Raw genomic sequence first — 24120 nt, 5'->3', positions numbered from 1 at the left:
ATGAGTTTTTGTATAATCCCAATTGATTAATGTAAGGGCCCATTAATAAGCCCAATTGTTCGGACCGGTTGGCCTAAACCGGAGCTGCTAGTTATTAAAACCCAGAGAGCTTCAGATAAACCCTGTAATAATAATCTCTCTTCTTCTTCATGTGGGTAGAAGCAAAGTATTGGTCTTTGTCTTCTCCATCATGTTAATGGAGCTTTCTTTCAACACATACGAAACCATAACATTTATTTCTCCTCCTTTACAATCTCTTAACTTTAATTCCAACTCTCTCTTCTTCTCCCCTCGTCGCTTAACCTTGTACGGCGGCCGAGTCTCTGTCTCCGCCTCGTTAAATCACGGAGAGTCCAAACCTAGCTCTGATTCTCCGCAGACAAACCACGATGACCAGCTCTCACTCGCCCAGGTCTCTATTTCAGTGTTTCTCCGACAAGAGATTGGTCTGTCTGAAGCCGATTCGGTTTATGTTTCCGAGAATTGTCCAAAGTACACGAGGATGATCGTGGAGGGTGTTAGGGATTTGGAGGAGTGGGACTCGTGGAAAGGGAACGAGGGTTTAGGGTTTAGTGAGAAAGTGGTTTACATGGTGAAGCAGAAGGGTGACGGTGGTGGTAAAGTTGCCTTCTTGGAGAGTCTTGGTTTGAGTTTGTCTTCTGCTATGTACTTGGCTCACTACGTGTCCTCTGAAACACTCCCAAAGCTTCTCGATAAGGTACAGAACAACAGCTTGTTTCAGTTCGTTTACATTCTGTCTAAATTGCAGAACTAATATCACAGACACAGTAGTTGAAAGAAGTATTGGTTCTGCATCAAAAATCTCTAGGTGGTGGTTAGGCGTGATTACTGTTTAGATGGGCATTGGACCAATATTTTGAACTCCTAGACCGATTTTTTTAAAATCAAAATCAATATTCAAGAAATCGCTAGGTGGTGGTTAGGCGTGATTACTGTTTAGACGGGCATCAGACCAATTTTTTGAACTCGTAGACTGATTTTTTTTAGTCAAAATCAATGGTCAAGAAATCGCTAGGTGGTGGTTAGGCATGATTCTTGTTAGGTGGGCACCTGGACCAATTTTTTGAATCCCTAGACTGTTTTTTTTTCAATCAAAATCAATGTTCAAAAAATCGCTAGATGGTGGTTTGGCTTGATTACTGTCTAGATGGGCACCTGGACCAATTTTTTGAACGCCTTTTCAAAATCGTTTTGGAAAAATTGTTTCGTTTAGACTCGACTAGGCAGACGACTAGGTGCCGCCTAGACCGATTTTTAAAACACTGATCAAAATGGAGTTACTAGTGTTGTCTGATTAAGTTGATATGGATTTGGATTTGGTACTGAATCTCTTGGATTTGGTCTTTATAGGTTAAGTACCTGAAGGAAATATTCTTTTCTGGCAGTGATGAGAACGGTCTTGTTGGAACCTATGCACGTCGAATGATGCTCTACTTATCCATCCCCATTGATGAAGATGTGCAGCAAACTCTATCCTTTTTTGAAAAGGTTTGTTTAGTCTTTCCTCAGTTAATAAGCATCTCATTTTTTTTTTATAGAAGCAATGTGTTTTTATAAGTAAATGGATGTTTAAATGTTACTTTAGATTGAAGCAAGGCGTGGAGGCTTGGACATGCTAGGCTCTGTAGACGCGTCTTTCAGGTTTTTGATAGAGTCGTTCCCTCGGCTTCTTCTACTTTCAGAAGAGAATGATATGAAACCTTTGATAGAGTTTCTCGAAAGCATTGGTGTTCCTAAAGATTCCTTGGGGAAGGTGCTTTTATTGTACCCTCCTGTCATGCTTAGCAAAGCTGAGGAGATGAAAAGAAGAGTAGCCACAGCTCTGGAGAAGGTATATGCTATTTGATTGATTTTATGTAAATAGCATGGAGCTTATACCTGATTATTTGCAAACTGGGGGGATGTATTGATTCAGGTTTGTCTTGTGAATAAAGATTCTGGAAAAGTGCTGATGAAGTATCCGTGGCTTCTTTCACCGAGCATACAAGAAAACTATTCACGTATCCTCTCGTTATTAGAGAGTGAATCGGTAAAGCTTGAACATTGTTATGTTAAGCTGTCTATTTATCATTGTTGTCCCATGATTAGTTCTAATCAGACAGTGTTTGTATGATTTTGCATTGTCTTAGGTGCTCAAAACGGATATTGACCATTCAATAAGGAGATGGCCTTTACTCCTCGGATGCTCAACGAGCAACATGAAGCTGATGATAAAGGAATTTGATAAACTAGAGGTTAGAAACAAAAGGATGGGAAAGGTTATACCCAAGAGGCCTCAGCTTTTGTTATATAAACCACAAGAGTTTCTCAAGGTAAAAAGAAACTACCAGCTTCACAAGATGTGTGTACTCTTTTTACCTTAAATGATTCTTCATCTTGGAAACAGGTTGTTGCCTTTCTGGAAGATTTTGGGTTTCAAAAGGAGATCATCGGTCAAATACTATGTAGATGCCCTGAGATATTTGGCTGCAGCATTGACAAAACTCTGCAGAAGAAGCTCAGCTTTCTCACTCGTTTCGGTGTTTCCACTACTCATTTCCCAAGAATCGTAAAGAAGTACCCGGAGTTTCTCTTATACGACGCAGAGAAGACAGTGCTTCCTCGGTATCTATCTATCTCTTCTCATCACCTTAAGTGAAATCTTTATTTAGCATGAGCCTTGATTTTGTGAAACCATTTGCTCTCTTTCAGACTTAAGTACCTGATGGAGATTGGGATATCAGAGAGGGAGATTGCTTTCATGATACGTAAGTTCTCACCGTTGTTAGGATACAGCGTCGACAAAGTGCTTAGACCCAAGTTGGAGTTTCTGGTGAAGAGCATGGAGAAACCGGTTAGAGAGGTAATAGATTACCCGAGGTACTTTAGTTACTCTCTGGAGAAGAGGATAAAACCGCGGTTTTGGGTACTCAAAGGGAGGAACATAGAATGTACATTACAGGAAATGTTAGGCAAAAACGATGAAGAGTTTGCTGCTGATTTCTTGGGTTTAGGAGAGCTTCATCAAACTCACAGTGAAACCTCTTAGGGGATTATTATATAGGCTACAAGTTCCTTTGATCACTATGTTATGAGTCTTGGTGATGTCTCTGGAGCTTCTTCAGTTTTGTTTGTTTGTATTTGTTCATATAGCTGCTAGTGTATTTTTCACTTGTACTGTTCTTGTGTACAAGTGTGTGTTTTGTTTTGTGGCTATTAATGCTAAGTTCTTACTCACCGAAATTATTAAAAGTTGTAACTCTCTTAAAGAAGCCTATAGAATGGTAACACTCATGTATTAATCAAGAGTAAGAAGTGGTAGAAAGATGAAAGCTAGTAGAGTGAGGGTAAAGAAGATCCATATAGGAACACATGTATATTAATCAAGAAGTAAGAAGTGCTAGAAAGATAAAATCTAGAAGAGTGAGGGTCAAGAAGATCCATAAAGTCAAAGATGTGGTTGAATAAAATGTATCTAGAATTGTTAAAAGTGTAACTTATCTCAAGAAACAGAAACATCTCATTTATTCAGATGAAAGGAACACACAAAACCAACAATCCATGTGACTCATTCATAATCATTACCAGCCTCTCTCTCTCTCTCTCCCTATCTCTATGTCTATGTGCAAGAGATGGTCTTTAGTGCAAACAAACAGCGATGGATAGGTCATAGGTGTAATGGTTCTCTCAAAGGAAAACCGGAGCCATGACAAGAGTTATAGTCGCGAGCATTTTGATGAGCACATGAATGGAAGGACCAGCCGTGTCCTTGAACGGATCTCCCACACTGCAAATTTCAAATGAAATTCTCATGAGAAAACCACATTTAGGAACTGAGATTTGTTTGAAGTAAAATGCTTACGTATCACCGGTCACGGCCGCTTTGTGTGCTTCACTTCCTTTGCCACCGAGTGCACCGGTCTCTATGTATTTCTTTGCATTGTCCCAAGCACCACCCGCTGTGTTTAGGAATAATGCCATTAAGATACCAGAGACTGTTGCAAACATGAGCATAGAAGCTACAACTTTAGCTCCCAGCAGGGGTTGTCCCGTGTAGTATCCCAGGACCCGGAATACCAAACCTGAGAGAGAGTCCAAGAGGTTTGTTTAGGTCACAATCTTCTCGATTCAGTTAGTACACGAAGAATAAGCAGACTAAGAAGCATTGCATAATTAACTTACCAACTACAATGGGTGATGCTATAGCTAAAGCCCCTGGCTTTATCATTTCCCTCAAAGCTGCAGATGCGACGATGGCGACACAGCGACTGTAATCTGGCTTCTCCTTGTACTCCTGTTAGAGGAGGTTATTTTTGCTAGTCAGCAACGACAAAGAAACACAGGAAACGAGAAAGCCCTCGAAATGGAAAACTATGCTCACCATTATGCCAGGCCTCTCAATAAATTGTCTTCTTACTTCGTTAACAACCTCTTGTGCAGTTCTGCCAACTGCTGCGCATGCCCAAGCACTAAAGAGGAAAATAAGCATGGAACCCAATAATCCACCTACGAAGACTTCTGGGATAGCTATATCAACCTGTTTTGATCCGAGGATGAGAATGAGACGCTGTCTGAACATGGAGGATACAACAAAGGTTTGCAATAACATTTACCTCTTTGAAAGACACACTAGCAAAAGCTGAAACCTCGTCCATATACGCACTAAAAAGAAGGAATGACGCAAGTGCAGCAGATCCAATGGCAAACCCTTTTGTTGTTGCTTTTGTCGTGTTCCCAACAGCGTCAAGAAGATCAGTGATCTCACGGACACTTTCAGGCTACACGAGACAATTATTACATCTAAATTAGTATAAATATAAGACAGCAGTCTTTCAAACCTATCGTGTGACATTTACCTGCTGGCTCATCTCGACAATCCCACCAGCGTTATCAGCTATGGGGCCAAACATGTCCATAGTAAGAACATAAGCTGCAGTGCTTAGCATTCCCATTGTAGCAACAGCTGTTCCAAATAACCCCCCAGTGGGGATTCCGTTTTCATCAACTAGTCCCGAGGTATTGCCCAGCCAGTACGCAGATATTATAGCGACACTTATAACCAAGACAGGAAGAGCTGTCGATTCCAGACCCAAGCTGACCCCAGCAATTATATTGGTTCCGTGACCAGTCGAGCTAGCAAGAGCCAATGTCCTAACAGGCTCATGCTTATAGTCTGTATAATATTTGGATATCCAGACAAAGGCGTAGGCTGTGATGATGCCAACCAACCCACATAGAGCGAAACTGAACCAGGCAGATGGAGCTTGTTCAGTGTACAGCAACCAGCGAGTGGACTACAAAACATAAATAATGTTGTCAGAAGAAGATTCAAGAAATAAAAATTTCAGTAGCGTATATGTACACTTATTTCCATGTGTGCTAAAAATCAATGAGAAGTTTGAAGCAAAAAGCAGCATTGATTCTCAAAAGAAACATTACCGCGCCAAAAGTCAAAACCGCTAATATAATCGTCAGAGAATATCCTTTCTGAAGTACAGCCATTGGATCCTCTACCGGAGATTTAACGCTAGCATCACGTGTTCCTTTGATTGATAATATACCAATTGATGATATTACCAAGTCAAAAGAATGAACAACTAGAGGAAATAGGATAAAGCCTGATGGATCTGCATAATACATTAAAATTACATATTTTATCATTTAATTCCTTCAAATTGCAAAACCTTTTATACTAATTCAACCACCACTGCTGGAAATCGCCAGGTGATTATACTTTAACTTGACACATAACACTAAAGATGACATGAAAAGTAGTCTTCCTTCAATTTTCCCGCTATGCTAACTCAGATTCATACAACGTATTCTAAACTATAAACTCTATACAAATTCTATATGGCTTCTCAAATCCTAATGAGTAATAATGTATCCTTAAGGATAAAGTGGCCAAAACAACCATAAAGCGTAGCTTATGTTTTCGACAACAAGTGCAATTTTATGAGCTTAAGTTTTCTTCACAATTTCTTAGGGTTACGTCTATTATAATCCTAAATGTCCTTTTGATTTTACCAGAATAAGTCAGGAACTGAAACCATATATCAGAAATATTTCATGTGAGAAGTAACTTTAAAGATAGATCTCCTACGAACCTTCAATTTTGCACTTCTTAGCCATTGTTCCACCTAGTATCATAGCGCTGATAATTTCTGCAGCTATACTTTCAAATAAATCAGCACCTCTGGCAGCACAGTCCCCCACATTGTCTCCAACCTACAAGAAAATGAAAATACTTACTTTTTACGATTTTGAATTTGACGGGTATACTGCAGAGTGTACATTGAACATACACAGAAAATGTGAAAGTGAGTGCCAAAAAAGACAAAGATGGAGTACCAAATCAGCAATAACAGCAGGATTTCGAGGGTCATCCTCGGGAATACCCTGCTCAACTTTTCCGACGAGATCTGCCCCAACATCAGCTCCCTTAGTGTATATTCCACCACCCAATTGAGCAAATAAAGCAACAAACGAAGCACCAAAACCATATCCCACGAGAAGAAGAGGCACTGTAAAGATATAGAAAAAAAATCAACCAGTAAATCTAACAAGCCAATAGATCATGGAAACTATACAGCTTTCAGCAATGAGATTCTATGAACACCGTTTCTGGTTGAGCATATAGGGTTGACTGCTCAACACAGGTAATAACGTAATCAAGAAAATATCACTGAAAATGATCCTTGGAAAAGATAAAAATTAATCTTCTGAGGTCCGTACGATGATGTATAGCATATGCAGACGAGATGAAAATGTAATTAACTTTCATAACAAACAGAACAGAGGACTTACGGTCATTAACACTCATTGCGCCTGGTGAATCCACTCCCAACCAAACATAAAACGTAGAGTAAAGGATAGCTATACCAATCACAGCCATACCAACAACAACCAGGGCTGAAAACCCACCAGCACGAACGGCTATCTGCATTATATCCCCTTCTTAGTAATTGGTGGGTGATATGTGTACGTCGAACAAAAAATAGCTATATTAAAAAAGAACCTGCAGTGCTTCTCTCGCAGATCGTCTAGCAGCACTGGAAACCCGCACATTAGCACGAACTGACACCCACATTCCAACATATCCAGCAATACCTGAGCATAGCGCCCCCAAAAGAAATGCGGCAACAGTAATATAAGCAGACATCGCCCTACAGTAAACAGCAACATAAGCTGAGTATCATTCATAAAAACAATAATAGTAAAAAGATTAAACATATCTTGTGTATGTAATCATGCATATTCACCTTCCTAAACCAGCAGCCTCTTGCTGGGGAGTCAAGCTACGGAATAGATATATGCAAAGAATCACAAAAGCTAGCAAGATGGCCATCTTGGATATAGTACTATACTGCGTTCTGAAAAAACCTTCAGCTCCATCACGTATAGCATCTGATATCTAGAAGTAAGAGAATCACCCTCACAAATTAGAATTAAATGGGAACAAAAAAAGAAGCCAACATCATGATAAACACCACATAAATAGAGTGAGCTTACCTGAACCATCTCTGGAGGCCCTTCATCTTTCGCTAAAACCCACTTGGTTAGATATATTGACAAGAGGAAGCTGAAGATGCATACTATGAAGACGAACAAGATGATAGGAGAGGTACTAGCTCCCATGTAAAAGATCGCTCCGAAGCACAACAGTAGAATTATTGAAACAACACGAACATTCAATTTCCTAAGAATCCGAAATATCTGCACACACACGAAAAAAACGAACTTTTTACAACCAGGAATCAAAGAAGCTAAAAGAAATAACATCACAGAATCGTAATGATCTGACGCAACCAATAAGAAAATAACTTACCAGCGGACTGTAGGTTTTACTACGCATGTTGGGAAAAGCCCTGGGCCTGTCATTGAAAGACATCAGACTGGCCTGCTCAACATCTTCATCCATCATCATGTTTTGAGCCGAGTTTGCCCTCCGGACTATAGGCTGAGACGAAAAACCAGTGCTATGGGGCAACTCACCCCCAGAACTTGGACGCTGAATTTTCGATATTACACTACAAATCTTCTCCCAAACGTTAAACACCACAAGTTATAACAACCCCTCTGAATCAATCAATATCTTTGATCCCAGCTTCTTCAAACTTTCTCAGTCGGTGATGAGTAAGAGCTGTCACAAAGAAGTTTCCACCACAATCAAATCTCCATAGAAAAATAGAAAATGTATTAATTCCTGATGATTCTCTTCACCTACCGAATTAAAATTAAATTCCCTATAACCAAATCAAATTCACACACAGCGCATGAGAGACCCCAAGATCTAATCGAGAGAGATTTCACTGTAAAAATCAAAAATCAATGCATCCTACTTAATTCGCATAACGACATTACTTCAATCGCGTTAGATCTAGCTTCCATACTATGAGAAATTGACATGATCTAGACCTTGAAATGAATGCGTTCGGCAGAGAAGAGAAAATACACGGCTCCTGAGGGGAGTGATCAGAAGGAAATCGCCATTAACGAAAGCTTGCCCTGCGACGAAGAATCGCTCTCTCCTTCTCTGTCTTTGTCTCCGATGACTTTTCAGAGAACTTTCGGAATATTCTTTTTCATTTTTTGCTCTATTTTCTTAAATTAATAATTACTCTCACTCCTCAGTGGTTGAATAGTAATTTCACGGGGAGTGACACACTTTCTCCAATGAGAAGCTGCCACGTGACCACTCTCTTCTACGTTACTGATTATGGCTCGAAGGGTCGAACTATTACATAATTATTATTATCCTAAAGGCCCATCAATTTTAAAATGCTTCCTTGTTGAAAAATATTTAAGCCCATATATACGAACTTAGCCCTGCGAAATAAGAACCACCATTAACTTTATACATGCAAATGAGCATCTCTAAATCTTTTCAATAGTTGATTATATAATAGCATTTACAAGTAAACTAGGTGGTTGACCGCGAATTCCCAAATGTTTTTGGCATTGCTATGATATTTTTTTGTCATCAATATAATTTTTTTTTTTAATTGAATGTGAATTATTTGGCATATATTTTTTAATATTTTTTATATATTTTATTTATTTTGATTATTTGATTACTTTTTAAAAGTACAAGTATGATATTTTATAATTCTTAGTTAGATTTTTTTCCATTAAAATAGAATTTCATTTTCTTAAACATTCTCGTCCGTATCATATATATATATATATATAGTTTAATAGGTTTGAAGATCAAGTTTTTCGTATAAATTGTTTATGAAAACATGAATTTATATGACGAATAAATTCACCATTACAACTAAAGTATACATACACAAATATTATTAAGAATTAACATAACTGTATATATATATATATGTCTGGGACCTTGTGGTCGAGTGGTAAGGAGAAGAACTTAGTACACCAACACATTTAAGATCGATCCAAATGATGCGTGAAACTAATTCATTTTACTCATGGAAATTAGAGATTAGTCTAGGTTGCACCTTATCTTAGAGATTAGTCTGGATCATTCCATAGATTTAGGATACATTTAAGTTAATAAAAATGTATAGTTTAACGATCTGATGATAATTTTATTTTAAACAAAAAGTTTATGAATTTATTTTTTATTTTGTAATGTAAACTGGTATAAGAAGTTTTAATCATAGAAATTTAAATGTATTTGTTAACAATAATATTAGTCATTTCTTGAAAATGATCTAAGGTAAATTTGCATTTATTAGATTTTCTATAATAAGAAATTTTCATATATATATATATATATATATATTCAATTTTTTACTTTGTGTTTAAAGTTGTATAATATGGCTCGAAATTTTGAATGTTCAAGAAATATAAAATATTTGAACTTGAAATTTTGAATGTTCAATAAATATAAAATATTTGAACGCTTCTTTTTAAATCAGATGTTTCAAGTTAAATTTTAATTATTAAATGTGTTTGTTTGACAAAAAATGTTTTTATAAATTTAAAGATATATTTTTATTCATAATATTGTTTCGGTTGTTTGGCAACTGTTGTAAGTTTGTTTATGGCTATTTTGCCATTGATTTCGATTTTATAACATCTTTATTTTATTTCTGTAGTGTAAACTGATATAAGAAGTTTAAGTTATATAATTTTGAATGTATTTGTTCACAAAAATCTTAATCATTTTATTAAAAAATTAAGATAAATTTGTATCCGTTTTAATTTTTTATAATCCAAAATATTCAAATATATTAAACGTTTTACTTTGTGTTTTAAAATATAAATTTCAATGTATTAGTTCGCAACAATCTTAATCATTTAAAAAAAATGAGTTGGAGAGGTCCTCCAGTTTTTTGTTTCTAATGAGAATTTTTTGGCTTGGGGTTTCGGAAAAAAGAGGATGGTATAGTCATATTATCTAGTAATCATTATGTTAAATTATTTAATTTGTATATGCAGGAAACTCCATTGCTTCTAGAATATAATGCCTAGATTTCAAAACTAGAGCTTATTGGGTAAATAACAACGTTAACCTTGTACAGAGTTCCACTACAGTATTCATTGATTGATTATTTATCTGTGTTTCCATGAATTAGAATGACGACGTGGCATTAAATTTTTGATAATATTTTCCTAATTTTTTTCCTATTTTTTCTAAATATCTATTTCTGTCTCTAAATATTAATACAAAACATATAATCAATGAATCAAAAATTCATCTTAGAAGTCTTTTCAATCATAACATTACCTTATTCACTATATTATTTGACTTAAATATAAAATATTTTTTAAATCAAAGTTCTCACATGATTCATTAAATATAATCCGTCCAATCTTCAAAACCTAATTATAAAGCAAATATAGACATTATAAGAGATAATAATTATTATAGATACAACTATATTTGTATATGAATATGAAATCATTATATCGATTTTTATAAATTGTTTTCTATTCATTATTCTATGTAGTATATAAATATAAAAAGAATTGATCAAACATTATTACACTTTCTATAGTTTTGAAAATTAGCTACCATTAATTATTATTTTTCATATCATTTAGGTTATTTGGAAAGTGATAATAATTAGTTTTATATTTACCTTTTATTTTAGATCTAATTAAAATAATTAAAATTATAAAAAGTTTCATTCATTATATTATCTAGTTGATAAATATAATAAAAATAATTGATCAAACTTTATTATTCTTTATATAATTTCAATAATTAATTGCCATAAATCATTATTTGTAATATCATTTAGATTATTTGGAAATTGATATTAATTGGTTCTAGATTTATTTTTATTTTAAATCTAAACTAAAAATAAATAAAAATTATTGACCAAGAAAATTATAACAATTTTCTTAAAACTTCACAAATGATTGACATTTAAGAAAAAATCACTTAAATGACTTCTTGTTTAATATATAGGAGATTTTCTATTTTTTATAAATATTTTAGAAACTCATATAAATAATTTTAATTGAAGATAAAATAATTTTGTAAGCCATGATAAATAGTTTTATAAATGCTTTATTTTTTATAAATGACTTATAAGACATATATGGATATTATAAGACATTAATAGTTATTATAATTCTTTATATATGAATATAATATCTTATATAAAAATATGAAATCATTATATTGATTTCTATAAATTGTGTTGTACTAATTATTTATGTAGTATATAAATATAAAAAAAATTAATCAAACATTATTACACTTTCTATAATTTTGACAATTAGTTACCATAAATTATTATTTGTAATATCATTTAGACTATTTAGTAAGTTATATTTATTAGTTCTAGACTTTTTTTTTTATCTAGATCTAATTAAAATAATTAAAAATTGAATATTCATCAACCAATCAAATTATTGCAATTTTTCTTAAACTCTCTTTGTGATTGACACCTAAATAAAAATTCATTTAGTGACTTCTCACCTAAGCAAACAATTCATAACTCAAATCTCTTTATAAATATTTAGAGATGCTCACACACAAAGTAAAATGACAGCCTGCAAATATAAGAACCACCATTAAATTTATACATGCAAATGAGCATCTCTAAATCTTTTCTATAGTTGATTATATAATAGCATTTAAAAGTAAACTTATCATCTATATTTTTCTGTTAAATAGATATTGTTTTTTCTATGTTTTTAAAAAATAATATTTTATATGCATATTATAGTAAACCCCATTTCTATTTTATAGAAAAAATGGCAAAATACATTTACAATACAAATATTCTCAAAATGAAAGCTGCAGAACAGGGAATTACAGGAACTGTTAATGTTAACAATAAAAGGAACCAGAAAAGCTACACCAAATATGAAGACATGATGTTCCAACTGATCTTCATATGACTAGGCATCGAAGCTACAAACCGCAAGAGATCCGGCTTGCTGCTGATCCCTGGGCGAAGCGGATCCGTTTCCCGTTGGTTCAAGACATGGAGAAACTTGGCAATGTTCGGAAGCACCATCTCCCGGCAATGCAGATGCAGCAAAGGAACTTTAGACAAGACGCTTCCCTTTTGGATATCAAGACCTTCTGGCCTGCGCAGTTTATACTGTTTCCCAGTGGTTGGTTCAACATCAACCTGAGGCATCTGTTTCCATCTCTTGTGGATGAACCAACCGTACTTATAGTCACCTACTATTGGTGTACCGAGAGCTTCAGCACAGTGTACACGTAGCTGTTTTGAAGAAAGGTCAGTGAAACAACACAAAATGGTTCACAAGAGGATTAGTGAAAGTAGTACTACCTGATGCTTTCTGCTAGTGATTGGACGAAGCTCTAACCATGAACATCCGTTGATCATTGGTCCCAATACTCTATACTCTGTTATTGCTTCTTGTGAAGCCTCAAAGCCTGAGCCTTGAGCTAAAACCACCCTGTCTGTTTTACCATCATCCAGTAGCACCTAAACACAAGTGTTTTTTTTCCGAATCATTGTCCAGATTCACGCATCAGTAAGTATAATCAGAGAGATACCTTTGAAAGAGGAGCTGAGATTACTCCTTCTCTGTCTTTTGGAGAACCAATCACCAGTGCCCAGTATCGCTGATACATCGCTTCACATGCTTTGTTCCAAGCCTATAATTGTGCAATATTAACAATAATTATGCTCAACCTTTTGCTTCTTAGACCTTAGTGTGTTAGTGTTCGTACCTTGCACCTTGAGTTTCTCCCTTTGAAATCACTGAACACGGAGTGAAGATGGTCTATACTTTCTTTGGTTCGACCCATTACTAAGAGACCACTAGTTTCCCTATCAAGACGATGCACCTGACCACAGAAACTCAAATAAAATGTCCAAAAAAACAAACAAAATGAATTATTTCCAAGTAAACGGTGAATATGTGAGTTTTACCAATCTAGGACCTTCATCGTTACCATAAGACAAAGCTGCAGCTGCAAGCGCGTCCATGCTGTTATGTATAGGCACATTCCCCTGAAAACAAACAAGGTTGATCAACAATAGAATGTAACAGCTGTGTAGGAGTAATGAGAAAACTCTATTACCTTCACGGGAAGCTTAGGTGGCTTATTAAGAACTATAATAGCAGAGTCCTGCATTGCAGAAACAAAAGGTTAAACGAATGTTTTTAAAACTGGACCGGAAGCTGAACCGGATGATTATTCGAGGAGTCACGGTTCAATATGGTTCAACCGGATCAAACCTTGTTCAATAATTTGGTTTAATATTTTAAAAATATTGTTAAAAGTAAAATTAATAAATATGATACATAATTAAAATATAAATAAATATCAAATATAAAACAATATACATATAAACTAGTTTTTGTTCATATGATTAGTTTATATATTTTTGATAGTTTTAATGATTTTCATATACTTCAATAATTTGAGATACAATCCAAGTACTTGACCGGTTCACGGTCTAACCAGTTATTGGACCCAAGCCGACTACGTTACCGGTTCATGGTCATGGTCGAACCCGGTCCAACCACCAGGTCGGTTTTAAAAACACTGGCCAAAACAAACCAAGCTTAACTACAATGTGTTACCTTGAACCGGACAAGCCTCTGAAGATAAGCGATTTCGTCTGCGTTGGGATACAAGGTTCCACTCGGTATAGTGTCATACCTCCTAGAGATTCTGGCTTCAGCGATAGAAACAGGCAACCAGAGTTTATCTCCAATTTGCATCACCTCGTTATGCTTAACCTGTGTCACAACTAACAAAACTCAAATCCTAGGAAAAATGATCACACCAACAACAAGAAGAAGAACAAAGAAAAGATCAAAACTTTAACCTTTCTCATGCCTCTAACTCCATCTTCTTTCTCCATCTCAACCTTGACACAAAGAAGCAATGAGTGTTTCCTCTGTAGTTTTAACCAAAATGAGGTTTTGACTAAGAAGTTTTACCGGGAGAGGAGACTCACAAGGCCCTTTGTGAAATGGGATTGAATAGTCTTATCTTGGACTTCTTCGAAGTAGTATTTAACCCAGCTGATGGCCGTGACGTGGCCGACGTCTCCGTCAGCTCCGTTAACGGCGTTTTTGCCGAGTAACGGATGGCCGGGGAAAGGAGGCAAAGACATAAGCTGACGTGGCAAAGGTCCTGTCTTTGGAGGTCCCAGGTGTGCTATGTTGTTTGTCACTCGGATAACCGCCGGTTGCGGCGGAGCAACCCTCGAGAACCGCCGCGTCGTCGGTGATGCCAGGTAGGCGTGGCGGAAGCTGTTGAAGCTAGTTATCGTGTTGGTCTTCCACATGAGGAGAGGTTTTATTAGAAGACGAAGAGCTCTCTGTGTTTTGATCAGAGCGCCGACTAAACGGCGATTATAGCTCCCGGCGGCGGAACACGAAGAGATAACTGATAATCAGAGTTTAACTCCAAATGGGCCTGCAAGGCTTTTGTGTAAATAGGCTTCATGTATCCATTAAGAATCTCCCAATTGTGTGATGATGTCTGTATGTTTCAAAAATTCAAAGCATCATTATAAATTTATAATATTTTATAGATCTTTTTTTGGTGTAACAATAAAAATACAGATTTCGATCAACAAAAAGATGAAAATACAAATATTAAAAATGTTATCTTATTATATAAAGCTTGGTTCTTCGAAGTTAATAATTAACACGATAGCGACACACTAATTATATATTTAAGATTGTGACATCTGTTGATCTATCTAATAATTTAAAATATATATATAATAACATATTAACAAAAATGAATTTTATTAAAAAGTAATTATAAATATTATTTAATAGTAATTTTCCTTTTTTAAAATCCTAACCAAAAGATAATTGAAAAAAAATTATTTGATAATAATTTTTTTCTAATATTGTGGCATATGTTTAAATATATAATGATTAAAAATATATATAATAAGATAATAAAAATGAATTTTGAAAAAACTACATTTATATTTCACATCTATATTTAGGTTTAAGTTTCCACATATTATTTCTACAAAACACAATAGTATTTACATGAAAAATATTACCTGAGATTTTCTTTTAATTTCTTGATGCAACTCAAATTTTTATTATCTTTAACATCATTAAATTTCTTGATACAACATAATTTTTAATTTTGATGTTGTTGTCGTACATGAGTATGTTTGAATATGATGGATATGTGTTTGTATGTATAACACAAAATAAATAAATAATTAAACATAATTTTTTTTCGATTAAAAATAAAATAGTTGTATAAAAATCTAAAAGAAAAACTAATTATAAAATAATTAATTTCTTTTTAAAAGTCTAAATAAAATAAAAAATAAAAAAAATAATCTTACTTTATTTATAATTAACTAACTTTACTTTTAATAATTTTTTGTTAAAAAAATAAAAACCAAAATTAACTTCAAATTTTTCATCTGATATGATTGTGACATGTGTTAATTAAAAAAATTAGATTGTGAATGTGTAAATAAAAACTTTTTATTTTCCTAAAATCCTAAAAAAAAAGATTTCTAAAAATAAATTTCTTTTCTATTCTTTTTAAAAACAAATCCTCACCAGAGAGAATGTAAAATTTTATTTAATAGTATTTTTTACTTAAAAAATTAATGACAAACATGATAGTAACAATTATTTAATTAACAAAAAAAACTGTAAAAATATTAGTGGTATTGATAACAACAAATTTTGAAAATTTAACTTTTTAAAATAGTTAATATTAACTGGAAATAATTATTCGATAGAAATTTTATTTTTCTAAATCCTCGACAAAATATAATTGTAAAAGATTATGTAATATAACTTCTTTTTTTTAAATCCTTAAAACTGCAAAAGAATATTTGATAGTTGTTTTCCTTTTTTATAAAAAAATTATATCATATTTTTAAGTCATAACCAAAAGAGAATTGTAAAAATTTATTTGATAATATTTTTAAGAGAGTATTTGATGATGAACATGATACTAAAAATTATTAATTAACAAAAGAAGTGTAAAATTAGTATTGATACGAATAATAATTTTAAAATTATTTATTAATAATTAAAATAACTATTTCATAGCAATTTATTTTTTTCTGAAATTCTAAAGAGAAGATAATTGTAATAGGTTATATGACAATATTTTTTTCTTTTCTAAAATCTTAAAAAAAAGTGTAAAAGAGTATTTAATATTATTTTTAAATTTTTTAATTGTAAATAAAAAGGAGATTTATAAAATATAATGTTTTTTTAAATCCTAGCAAAATAAAAATTTAAAGACTTATTTAATAAAATATTAAATTTTAGTACATATAAGAACATGTATAATATTGTCATTGACTCGATTGGTGTATTTGACTTTCATTTTTTTTACTTTTCATTCAATTTTTTATTTCGGGTTGTGTTCAGTTTAAACTTTAGGTATAATATTTTCTCTAATCCTAAGTACAAAGTTTATAACAATTAATCTATGCACAATGATTATTAAATACAAATATTAACTTGAACTTATGTGTGAAAACAGTTTTTATTATAAAATAAATCTCAATAAAAACAATCATAAAACTATAATAAAATGAATTATTATTTTATGGTTTTTATTAAGTTAAAACATCAAGCAAAACCCTTTGCGTTGCAGCGGAATCATATCTTGTTAAAAATATAAATTAAACATCTACCATATATAATTATTTATACAGTTTTTAATAAAATTAGAATATGAAAATTGTACATATGAAACATAAGAAATTAATAAATATATTACCATACTATTTAAACAAATATTGTTACAACAGAGAAAAGATTTTAAAAATACAAAATGATGATATATTATTATGAGAAAGTACAAGTATCCACCAATAGGTTTTTCAGCACAATTGAAAATAATAAAATAGCTTATTGAACTGAGAGTGGTACATGAAAACCAAATACAGTCACTTTGGCTTTGCACCTTATTACAATGATGAAAAACAAACAAAGAATCAAACATATTACACAGCACAGCCGGAGAATTGTATGAAGTTCACGAAGCTAAACTCAAATCGATGGAGCGAGCAAACCGATAAATAAAATAACCGACCACTATGATTGTTTTGTTGTCTCAAAAAACACAAGAGAAACTTTTGTGGAGACTCCTCCTCAGACAGGCAGGCTTAACGAGTTTCATCCTCCAAGGCACGGAATCCAGCGGTGAGATCCTCGTACAGTTTCTTGAATTTAGCCACAAGTGCAGCCTCCCCTTCTGCTGGATCTTCGAACTTCTGTGACCTGTTTATTTCCATCATCGACGACCACTTCAGTTTCAGACACATTTCACTAGAGAAGCTATATAATGGTTGATTCATGGAGAAATGAGCTTACACTAAACGGTAGAAAAGATCTCCCAAGCGATGCTTGATGAGAGTGTAGGTAATCTTTTGACCGTCCATTCCAGCTGCTCTTTCAACCGCCTGTCGCATCACCCAACAACATTGTGGAGACCAAGTTAGTATCCGGACACTTACTTGCCTTCTAGACAAACCATGAAACCAATTCGCCAAAAGAATACCGACTGAACAAAGCATCTTATTACCTGATTGGCTAGGTTGTAGAAATGGATAATGTTACGCATCATCCACACAGACTTGTAGAAAGGGCAGAACTTGTCATATCTGACAAAACATTCACGAGTTAATAACCCCTTGAGAGATAACTAACAGTAAAACGAAGGGAGACAAACAAAATCTTACGGAGTGAAAGCGTTTTGAGCAAGGTAGTCTTCCCTCAACAGCTTAGCTGTTTCCAAGGTGATCTTGTCACCTTCAGCTAGCGCATCTTTTCCCACAAGCTGCACACAAAGTGTAATGGCACGTGTCAAATAAGTTCCTTAAGAATGTACTATCTGCTAAGAGTGATTATTTTCTATAACTTGAGTTTAGATGCCAAGGATATGTGACAAGTACCTGGACAATTTCATTAAGATCATCTTCCCTCTGCAACACCTCTCTGGCCTTTGTCCTGATGTTGATGAAATCTGGATCGAACTTCTCATAGAAAGATTCCAATGCCTGAGAAAATCAAACAAAAATTTTATATATAACAAGAACTTCGAGATAGTATACCACAACAGGTTTGTACAAGAACAGGAATGTGTAAGCATATACCGTTGAATACTTTGAGTATGAAATCAACCAATTAACAGAAGGGAAATGCTTTCTCTGGGCAAGCTTTTTGTCCAAACCCCAGAAGACCTGCCAATAAATACAACCAAAATGCTAATTAACATATCTGATTATGTACATGTACAATGGAAGAAAGAGAAACAGCCAGGAACTAGATAATTTACCTGCACAATACTAAGGGTAGCAGACGTCACAGGATCCGAAAAGTCTCCACCAGGAGGTGAAACAGCACCAACAATTGTGACACTTCCATCACGCTCTGGTCCACCGAGACATTTCACTTTACCAGCACGTTCGTAGAAAGACGCTAGACGTGCTGCTAGATACGCAGGGTATCCACTGTCTGCAGGCATCTCAGCCTAGAAAACCAAAAACAAAATTAGGTGTCAAGAAACTGAGAAAAAGGAGAATATATATAGTGAGAAGCAAAGACATTACCAGCCGTCCTGAAATTTCTCTCAATGCTTCTGCCCAACGGGATGTTGAGTCGGCCATCATACTAACATTCATCCCCATATCTCTAAAATACTCAGCGATGGTGATTCCTGTAGTTCACATTAACCCCCCAAAAACAAAATGAGGGTCGTAATAAAAAAAAAAGGTTTGTATTTGCTTTATGTCATTGGAAGATGAGATCTGGGCTTCTTCAAATTTACCAGTGTAAATAGAGGCTTCACGAGCAGCCACAGGCATGTTAGAGGTGTTGGCAACCAGTGTGGTACGTTTCATGACAGATTCCTCACGGCCATCAGGCAACGTCATTGTCAATTGTGGGAAGTCCATCAGCACCTAATTTATGAGAAACCATCAGACCAAATATTTTATGTACGTATTTATAAGGAGAAGAGGCATACCTCAGCCATTTCATTTCCTCTCTCTCCACAACCAACGTAAACAACAGCATCGGAGTTGGAGTACTATTTATACAAGAACAAATTAGCTCTGAAAAAAACAATTGATATGAGCAAAATCCAAATGTCACACAGCCTACCTTGGAAAGTGCCTGACTGATAACAGTTTTACCACAGCCAAAAGCACCAGGAATAGCACAAGTTCCACCAAGAACAGAAGGGAAAAGAGCATCAAGGACACGCTGACAACAAGGAAAAGAAAATTATCAGCAACATACGTCTTTGAATGACTATGACCATTGTATGATCAGATGTTATCACCTGTCCCGTGAGTAGAGGAGTATCGGCAGCAAGCTTGGATGCAACTGGCCTAGGCGTACGTACAGGCCAGCTCTGACATATTAACAAAACAAACCAGTTAGACACAGTCAACGCATAGCTAAACGTTTGCGAGTATGTAATTTAAAACCTGAAGCATGGTGTACGACTTCTTAACCCCCTGGAATTCAAGCTCTAGCACTGTATCCTGGTAAATGAAAACACACAGTCAAAGAAAATCAATCTTATGAAGGAAAAGAAAGAGTTTTGAATGTAATTATTTAGATAGTTTTGGTGAAAGGTAAACGCAAACCTTAAGGGAGTATTGACCAGCAGGAGCAAGGTAAGTGATCTTCCCCATGGCATCAGGAGGAAGGGCAACACGGTGAGTCATCAGAGTGTTCTCGAAGACGGTCTGCATTCCAAAAGTTATGTTTTGACTATCAGAAAAGAAAAGAAAAAAATTATTTCAATTAGATTTAAGGAGGTGTGGCCAATGAACTTACAGCATACAAGTCACCACCAGTTATTGTGTCTCCCTCAACTGCAACCAACTCAAATGCAGTTAGCATCAGGATTAACACTTCCATAGAGAGAAATAAAAGAAGTAAAGGACATTACCGAAATCATTAGGCTGGAACTCCCAAAGACAATCTTTGTCAAGAGCAGGAACAGAGACACCACGAGGGATGTACACATCACCAGATCTTTTCGCAATTGTCTTCAAAGGCCTCTGTGATACATAAATAAATAAATAAATTGTCAGAACGCCAGTGTCTGCAGATAGTAAAGTTATAACAAAACATAGAAGTCATAAACTTTGTGACTAAACCTGAATCCCATCGAAGATGTTTCCCAATATCCCTGGTCCAAGCTCCACAGAAAGAGGCTGAATCAAAACAAGACCTATGTTATAGCTACAGACAAACAAACCCCAAAGAAAACAAAAGAAAACAAAAGCCAGAGACAAAGAACTAACGAACCTTGTGTGTACGTAGAACAGGATCATTAACCGTCAGTCCAGCTGTCTCCTCGTACACTGATAACAAAAAAAAAAAGGAAGTATCTCAAGTTCAATCTTAGATCCAAGTACTATTTGAGAGATACAATGAAAGCAGTAATAAAGTCAAACCATTGTAAGAAGAACAAACCTTGGATGGTGGCGGAATCTCCTTCAAGACGGATGATTTCTCCAATGAGATTATCATTACCAACACGCACTAACTCATACATAGCAGCACCAGCCATACCATCAGCAACCACGACGGGACCTGAGACCTGCGTCACAGAGAAAAATGTCAAATCAGATCAGATCATACGAGTTCCCAAAGAAACAAATCTACTTCTCCCACAAATCTCTCACCTTGTATTAGATCGTGTTAATAATATCTATACATCGTTTTAGTAACTGAACATAGAACAGGAAGAAAAGAAGATGATACCTTGCGAACGTAACCATACTCGCTCTCCTTCTCATCATCCTCGAAAGTCGTCAGCTTTCCTCCGTAAAACGCCGGCATTTTCAAATTAAATAATTTAAAACTCAAATTCACCACCTGAGAAATGGCGAGATCCGATCAGTTACAGTCAATCAGAGCTCTAATCGAGATCGGAGATCGAGGTTTTTAGATGAGAATAATTTAATAAATTCAGAAAGAAACAAAAAAAAAATTATCAGAGAGAGAGAGAGAGAGATCCTGACCAGTGTTGAGAGAGAGGAAGAGTGGTCAGAAGAAGAAGAGAGGGGATGCACGTTGTTTGTACAAGTTAAATCTGATTGTTTGATTGATTCAATCGTGGAGCGATCCTCTACGTGACTGTTCACACGTTGCGGTTGTGGATTCGCCACGTGACTGAGATTATTTATGGGCCTATTCAAGGCCCAATAAGTGGGTCCGTTTATGTTGTTTCTTCTTGTTTTGATTTGCTTTGGACTTTCATGCCTTCTATCTGCAGTGAAACTTGTTTTCTTCCTTTTTTTTCTTTTTTTTTGTAATGGTTACAATGAGCATCTCCAATATATAATTTCTTCTAAAATAGAGATCTCTATTACAAATATTACAAAGGTAAAAAAAACTCCAATCTCTGCCTTTATAATAGAGTTCATCTATTTTAGAAGAAAATATAGAGGAAATTTACTTTTTGCTTTTATATTTAAAGGTGAAAATAGCATATCTCTATATTTCCCTCTATAAATAGAGGAACTCTATTATAGAGACATACATTAGAACATTTTTACCTGTATAATAGAGTTTCTCTATTTTAAAAGAAAATATAAAAATAGAAATAGAAGTGGATTGGAGATGGTCTAATACACACCCGCACAAACTCCAAATACATGAACAGAAACTATGTCTCCCTTTATTTCTAGCTGAATCAGTGATGGTTCTTTGTGATCAATATATGAGTTAAGGTTCCACAATTTCTCAATGATCACATGCTCTTCTGTTAACTCAAAGACACTTACTCTTTCGTGATTTATTACAGCTGTATATCCACCATTGGTAAATTTGCCTGGTGAGAAATGTAATGATATTGTTTGATCTCCACACCTTATCTCAGGCAGATTCTAATTTTGTAACATTGTTATGCGTTTTCATTAGTTTTGTGACATGCATTGAACAAAACAGTTTCCAATAATAAGTGTTAAAATGGGAGAACAGGAACCTGAGAGCTGATGCGAATATATATACACACAGGATTCATCAAACTGTTATAAGAAAGATTACATTGAAAACAGGGGGCTGAGCTACAACGCCTTTTCTTATTGTTTTTTTTTTTTTACATTTCAGAACTTGATAGGATCTCATGTGTTGTAAAAGGTTGTTTCCTCTACCCTCTCTTCAAGTCTAAACCATGTCACCTCTTCAAAACCGCTCTTGGTGGTTCAATTCTTCTTTGATCCGCGTTCCTAAAATCAACAAATCTTGAAGAGTCTACAAAGTTTTGACATTTTTTCTCATCAGAGGCCAAAACTTAGGTCAGTCATATTAACCGCTTTCAACACGTAGAAATCATGGATAGAAAATTTATAAAAGATCAGCTCAAACGTACCCAGACAATGGTTTTAACGAGTTTTTTGGTATTCACCCTTCCTCATCCTCAGAGTGAAATGCAGCAGTACCTGAAGCCATCTCCGTCTCCACCGATTCAGGCTCTACACCTATATTACAAAAAGAGGCTGATCAGGTTTTTTTAACAAATGCTAAAGACATTGTTACCAAAAGAAACATATTTAACGCTACAAGATGCGATCAAGGCACAACACAAATGAATACATCATAGACCATTCTGTTTTAAAGGCACAATACAAAATAACTAACATTACATGTCTGTCTGACTTCTCAACTATAATTAAAGGAAACATTTTTTTATGTTATTACTGAAGCTGGTCGCCCATTTCCATCAGTGATAATTAAACCTGTAATAACTTCTCAAAGATTTAAGACAACGACAACACTAGAACAGACAAACCAAATCAATGTCCTTTTTGTCCATCAAATCTCGTTAAGCAAAGCTAGAGGGAGAGAGCTATGACAAAACGTTACATATATAATCATCAGAAATGTCTAATAGCAATTAGCCAAATACAGAACCTATACAGATAATAGATTAAAAAAAAAAAATGGATCCTTTCTATGTTAAAAAAAAAAATAAAAAAATCAAAGCTTTATCAAATCACGAAACAGAACACATTCAAACGCAATTACGATTAAACAGATATTAATATTAAGAACCTTTGATGAAGTAATCAGAACAAGGCCATCCACGACCCGACGCGACAGAGACTGACTCTTCATCTCCGACCGGATTCGCCAGCTTCTCAACGAGCTTAGCGATCCCGTGGGACTGGGACCTACGAGGCGGGACCCAATACGAAGCGCCGGGAAGGAAAGGGAGCCAATCAGGCGCGGCTCGGCGCACCATTATCCGGTGCACCGCGTCCTCCAGCTTCTGCGAAAGAGGATCCGATTGCGACTGCGACTGCGACGCGGCGACGTCGATCTCAATCAACTCCCCGAGGTTGGAGCGGCGGTTCGAGGATTGAGATCGGAAGAAGATGGATCGAGATGAAGGGAGGAGGGAGACCGCGGCGAATCGGCAGCGAGAGAGAGAAAGAGACGGAGACGAAGATCGAGCCATTGTAGAGAGAGAGGGAGAGAGAGATTAGACGAGAACCGTGCGAGTTCTGTTTTTTTTTTTCTGTTGCGGCGAAATTAGGACAAGACAATTAAAATATAGTTTACAGTGAACCAAACCGATTACCGAACTTGAACCAATAACCAAACATTTCGGTTCGGTTAAGAAAAGAACTCCCAACTTATAATAATTACAGTTTAGACCCTTATGTTTAGAAAGTTTATAGAAAGCTCCCAAAACTAATTTCTAATAAAATCATGACGGCG

General features: G+C 35.0%; 5 protein-coding genes across 9 annotated transcripts; 1 reads left to right on the top strand and 4 right to left on the bottom strand.

Annotated features, from left to right (window-relative positions):
• The first annotated feature begins 34 nt into the window (after positions 1-34).
• Positions 35-3263, top strand: LOC106381545 (transcription termination factor MTERF2, chloroplastic-like). Its single transcript, XM_048761595.1, has 7 exons — positions 35-718; positions 1372-1509; positions 1607-1852; positions 1937-2050; positions 2151-2333; positions 2408-2625; positions 2713-3263. Exons 1-7 carry the CDS (start codon positions 191-193, stop codon positions 3047-3049), a joined length of 1764 nt encoding a protein of 587 aa, XP_048617552.1. The 5' UTR covers positions 35-190; the 3' UTR covers positions 3050-3263.
• Positions 3264-3507: 244 nt separating this feature from the next.
• Positions 3508-8572, bottom strand: LOC106381544 (pyrophosphate-energized membrane proton pump 2). Of its 2 annotated transcripts, XM_048761593.1 has the most exons (15): positions 8419-8572; positions 7829-8143; positions 7513-7716; positions 7263-7414; positions 7019-7166; positions 6808-6940; positions 6352-6524; positions 6108-6228; positions 5440-5627; positions 4857-5294; positions 4614-4778; positions 4382-4537; positions 4183-4294; positions 3863-4082; positions 3508-3787 (listed from the first exon to the last, which is right to left on the bottom strand). In XM_048761593.1, the coding sequence occupies exons 2-15, from the start codon at positions 7925-7927 to the stop codon at positions 3688-3690; spliced, it is 2409 nt and encodes an 802-aa protein (XP_048617550.1). In that variant the 5' UTR covers positions 7928-8143; positions 8419-8572; the 3' UTR covers positions 3508-3687. The 2 variants fall into 2 exon arrangements, with proteins under 2 accessions (XP_048617550.1, XP_048617549.1); XM_048761592.1 differs by lacking the exon at positions 8419-8572 and having other exon boundaries at positions 7829-8201.
• A 3574-nt stretch (positions 8573-12146) lies between these two features.
• LOC125589185 (RNA pseudouridine synthase 3, mitochondrial-like) lies at positions 12147-14783 on the bottom strand. Its single transcript, XM_048761591.1, has 9 exons — positions 14376-14783; positions 14244-14285; positions 13996-14154; positions 13490-13537; positions 13338-13418; positions 13136-13252; positions 12959-13060; positions 12729-12887; positions 12147-12659 (listed from the first exon to the last, which is right to left on the bottom strand). Exons 1-9 carry the CDS (start codon positions 14706-14708, stop codon positions 12282-12284), a joined length of 1419 nt encoding a protein of 472 aa, XP_048617548.1. The 5' UTR covers positions 14709-14783; the 3' UTR covers positions 12147-12281.
• A 2414-nt stretch (positions 14784-17197) lies between these two features.
• Positions 17198-21515, bottom strand: LOC106438778 (V-type proton ATPase catalytic subunit A-like). 3 transcript variants are annotated; one of them, XM_048761584.1, is made up of 21 exons: positions 21417-21515; positions 21157-21270; positions 20866-20992; positions 20698-20753; positions 20547-20603; positions 20336-20447; positions 20221-20258; positions 20028-20129; positions 19866-19922; positions 19718-19789; positions 19537-19638; positions 19400-19462; positions 19202-19334; positions 18984-19090; positions 18710-18904; positions 18528-18614; positions 18327-18431; positions 18114-18211; positions 17957-18035; positions 17746-17834; positions 17198-17652 (listed from the first exon to the last, which is right to left on the bottom strand). In XM_048761584.1, the coding sequence occupies exons 2-21, from the start codon at positions 21232-21234 to the stop codon at positions 17538-17540; spliced, it is 1872 nt and encodes a 623-aa protein (XP_048617541.1). In that variant the 5' UTR covers positions 21235-21270; positions 21417-21515; the 3' UTR covers positions 17198-17537. The 3 variants fall into 3 exon arrangements, with proteins under 3 accessions (XP_048617541.1, XP_048617543.1, XP_048617542.1); XM_048761586.1 differs by lacking the exon at positions 19718-19789; XM_048761585.1 differs by lacking the exon at positions 21417-21515 and having other exon boundaries at positions 21157-21410.
• An 816-nt stretch (positions 21516-22331) lies between these two features.
• Positions 22332-23937, bottom strand: LOC125589183. Of its 2 annotated transcripts, none has more exons than XM_048761589.1 (3): positions 23452-23937; positions 22769-22877; positions 22332-22625 (listed from the first exon to the last, which is right to left on the bottom strand). In XM_048761589.1, exons 1-2 carry the CDS (start codon positions 23855-23857, stop codon positions 22801-22803), a joined length of 483 nt encoding a protein of 160 aa, XP_048617546.1. In that variant the 5' UTR covers positions 23858-23937; the 3' UTR covers positions 22332-22625; positions 22769-22800. The 2 variants fall into 2 exon arrangements, with proteins under 2 accessions (XP_048617546.1, XP_048617545.1); XM_048761588.1 differs by having other exon boundaries at positions 22332-22650; positions 23452-23936.
• Between the last annotated feature and the right edge of the window lie 183 nt (positions 23938-24120).

This window comes from Brassica napus, chromosome C6 (assembly GCF_020379485.1).
Source record: "Brassica napus cultivar Da-Ae chromosome C6, Da-Ae, whole genome shotgun sequence".
Taxonomy (NCBI): domain Eukaryota; kingdom Viridiplantae; phylum Streptophyta; class Magnoliopsida; order Brassicales; family Brassicaceae; genus Brassica; species Brassica napus.
This window is presented reverse-complemented; position numbering and strand designations above follow the sequence as displayed.

What these genes read in the sequence shown, in the direction of transcription:
- LOC106381545 (XM_048761595.1), top strand. Translation starts at nt 191, where the DNA reads ATGTTAATGGAGCTTTCTTTCAACACATACGAAACCATAACATTTATT. An exon ending in TCCCAAAGCTTCTCGATAAG is followed by an intron (nt 719 to 1,371) that starts GTACAGAACAAC and finishes TGGTCTTTATAG; the next exon opens with GTTAAGTACCTGAAGGAAAT. An exon ending in AACCACAAGAGTTTCTCAAG is followed by an intron (nt 2,334 to 2,407) that starts GTAAAAAGAAAC and finishes TCTTGGAAACAG; the next exon opens with GTTGTTGCCTTTCTGGAAGA.
- LOC106381544 (XM_048761593.1), bottom strand. Translation starts at nt 7,927, where the DNA reads ATGATGATGGATGAAGATGTTGAGCAGGCCAGTCTGATGTCTTTCAAT. An exon ending in GGCCTCCAGAGATGGTTCAG is followed by an intron (nt 7,415 to 7,512) that starts GTAAGCTCACTC and finishes TCTTACTTCTAG; the next exon opens with ATATCAGATGCTATACGTGA. An exon ending in CTGCTGTTATTGCTGATTTG is followed by an intron (nt 6,229 to 6,351) that starts GTACTCCATCTT and finishes ATTTTCTTGTAG; the next exon opens with GTTGGAGACAATGTGGGGGA.
- LOC125589185 (XM_048761591.1), bottom strand. Translation starts at nt 14,708, where the DNA reads ATGTGGAAGACCAACACGATAACTAGCTTCAACAGCTTCCGCCACGCC. An exon ending in ACGATGAAGGTCCTAGATTG is followed by an intron (nt 13,253 to 13,337) that starts GTAAAACTCACA and finishes TTCTGTGGTCAG; the next exon opens with GTGCATCGTCTTGATAGGGA. An exon ending in GGAGAAACTCAAGGTGCAAG is followed by an intron (nt 13,061 to 13,135) that starts GTACGAACACTA and finishes GCACAATTATAG; the next exon opens with GCTTGGAACAAAGCATGTGA.
- LOC106438778 (XM_048761584.1), bottom strand. Translation starts at nt 21,234, where the DNA reads ATGCCGGCGTTTTACGGAGGAAAGCTGACGACTTTCGAGGATGATGAG. An exon ending in AGTATGGTTACGTTCGCAAG is followed by an intron (nt 20,993 to 21,156) that starts GTATCATCTTCT and finishes TCTGTGACGCAG; the next exon opens with GTCTCAGGTCCCGTCGTGGT. An exon ending in CTACCCTTAGTATTGTGCAG is followed by an intron (nt 18,615 to 18,709) that starts GTAAATTATCTA and finishes ATTTATTGGCAG; the next exon opens with GTCTTCTGGGGTTTGGACAA.
- LOC125589183 (XM_048761589.1), bottom strand. Translation starts at nt 23,857, where the DNA reads ATGGCTCGATCTTCGTCTCCGTCTCTTTCTCTCTCTCGCTGCCGATTC. An exon ending in TTCTGATTACTTCATCAAAG is followed by an intron (nt 22,878 to 23,451) that starts GTTCTTAATATT and finishes TTTGTAATATAG; the next exon opens with GTGTAGAGCCTGAATCGGTG.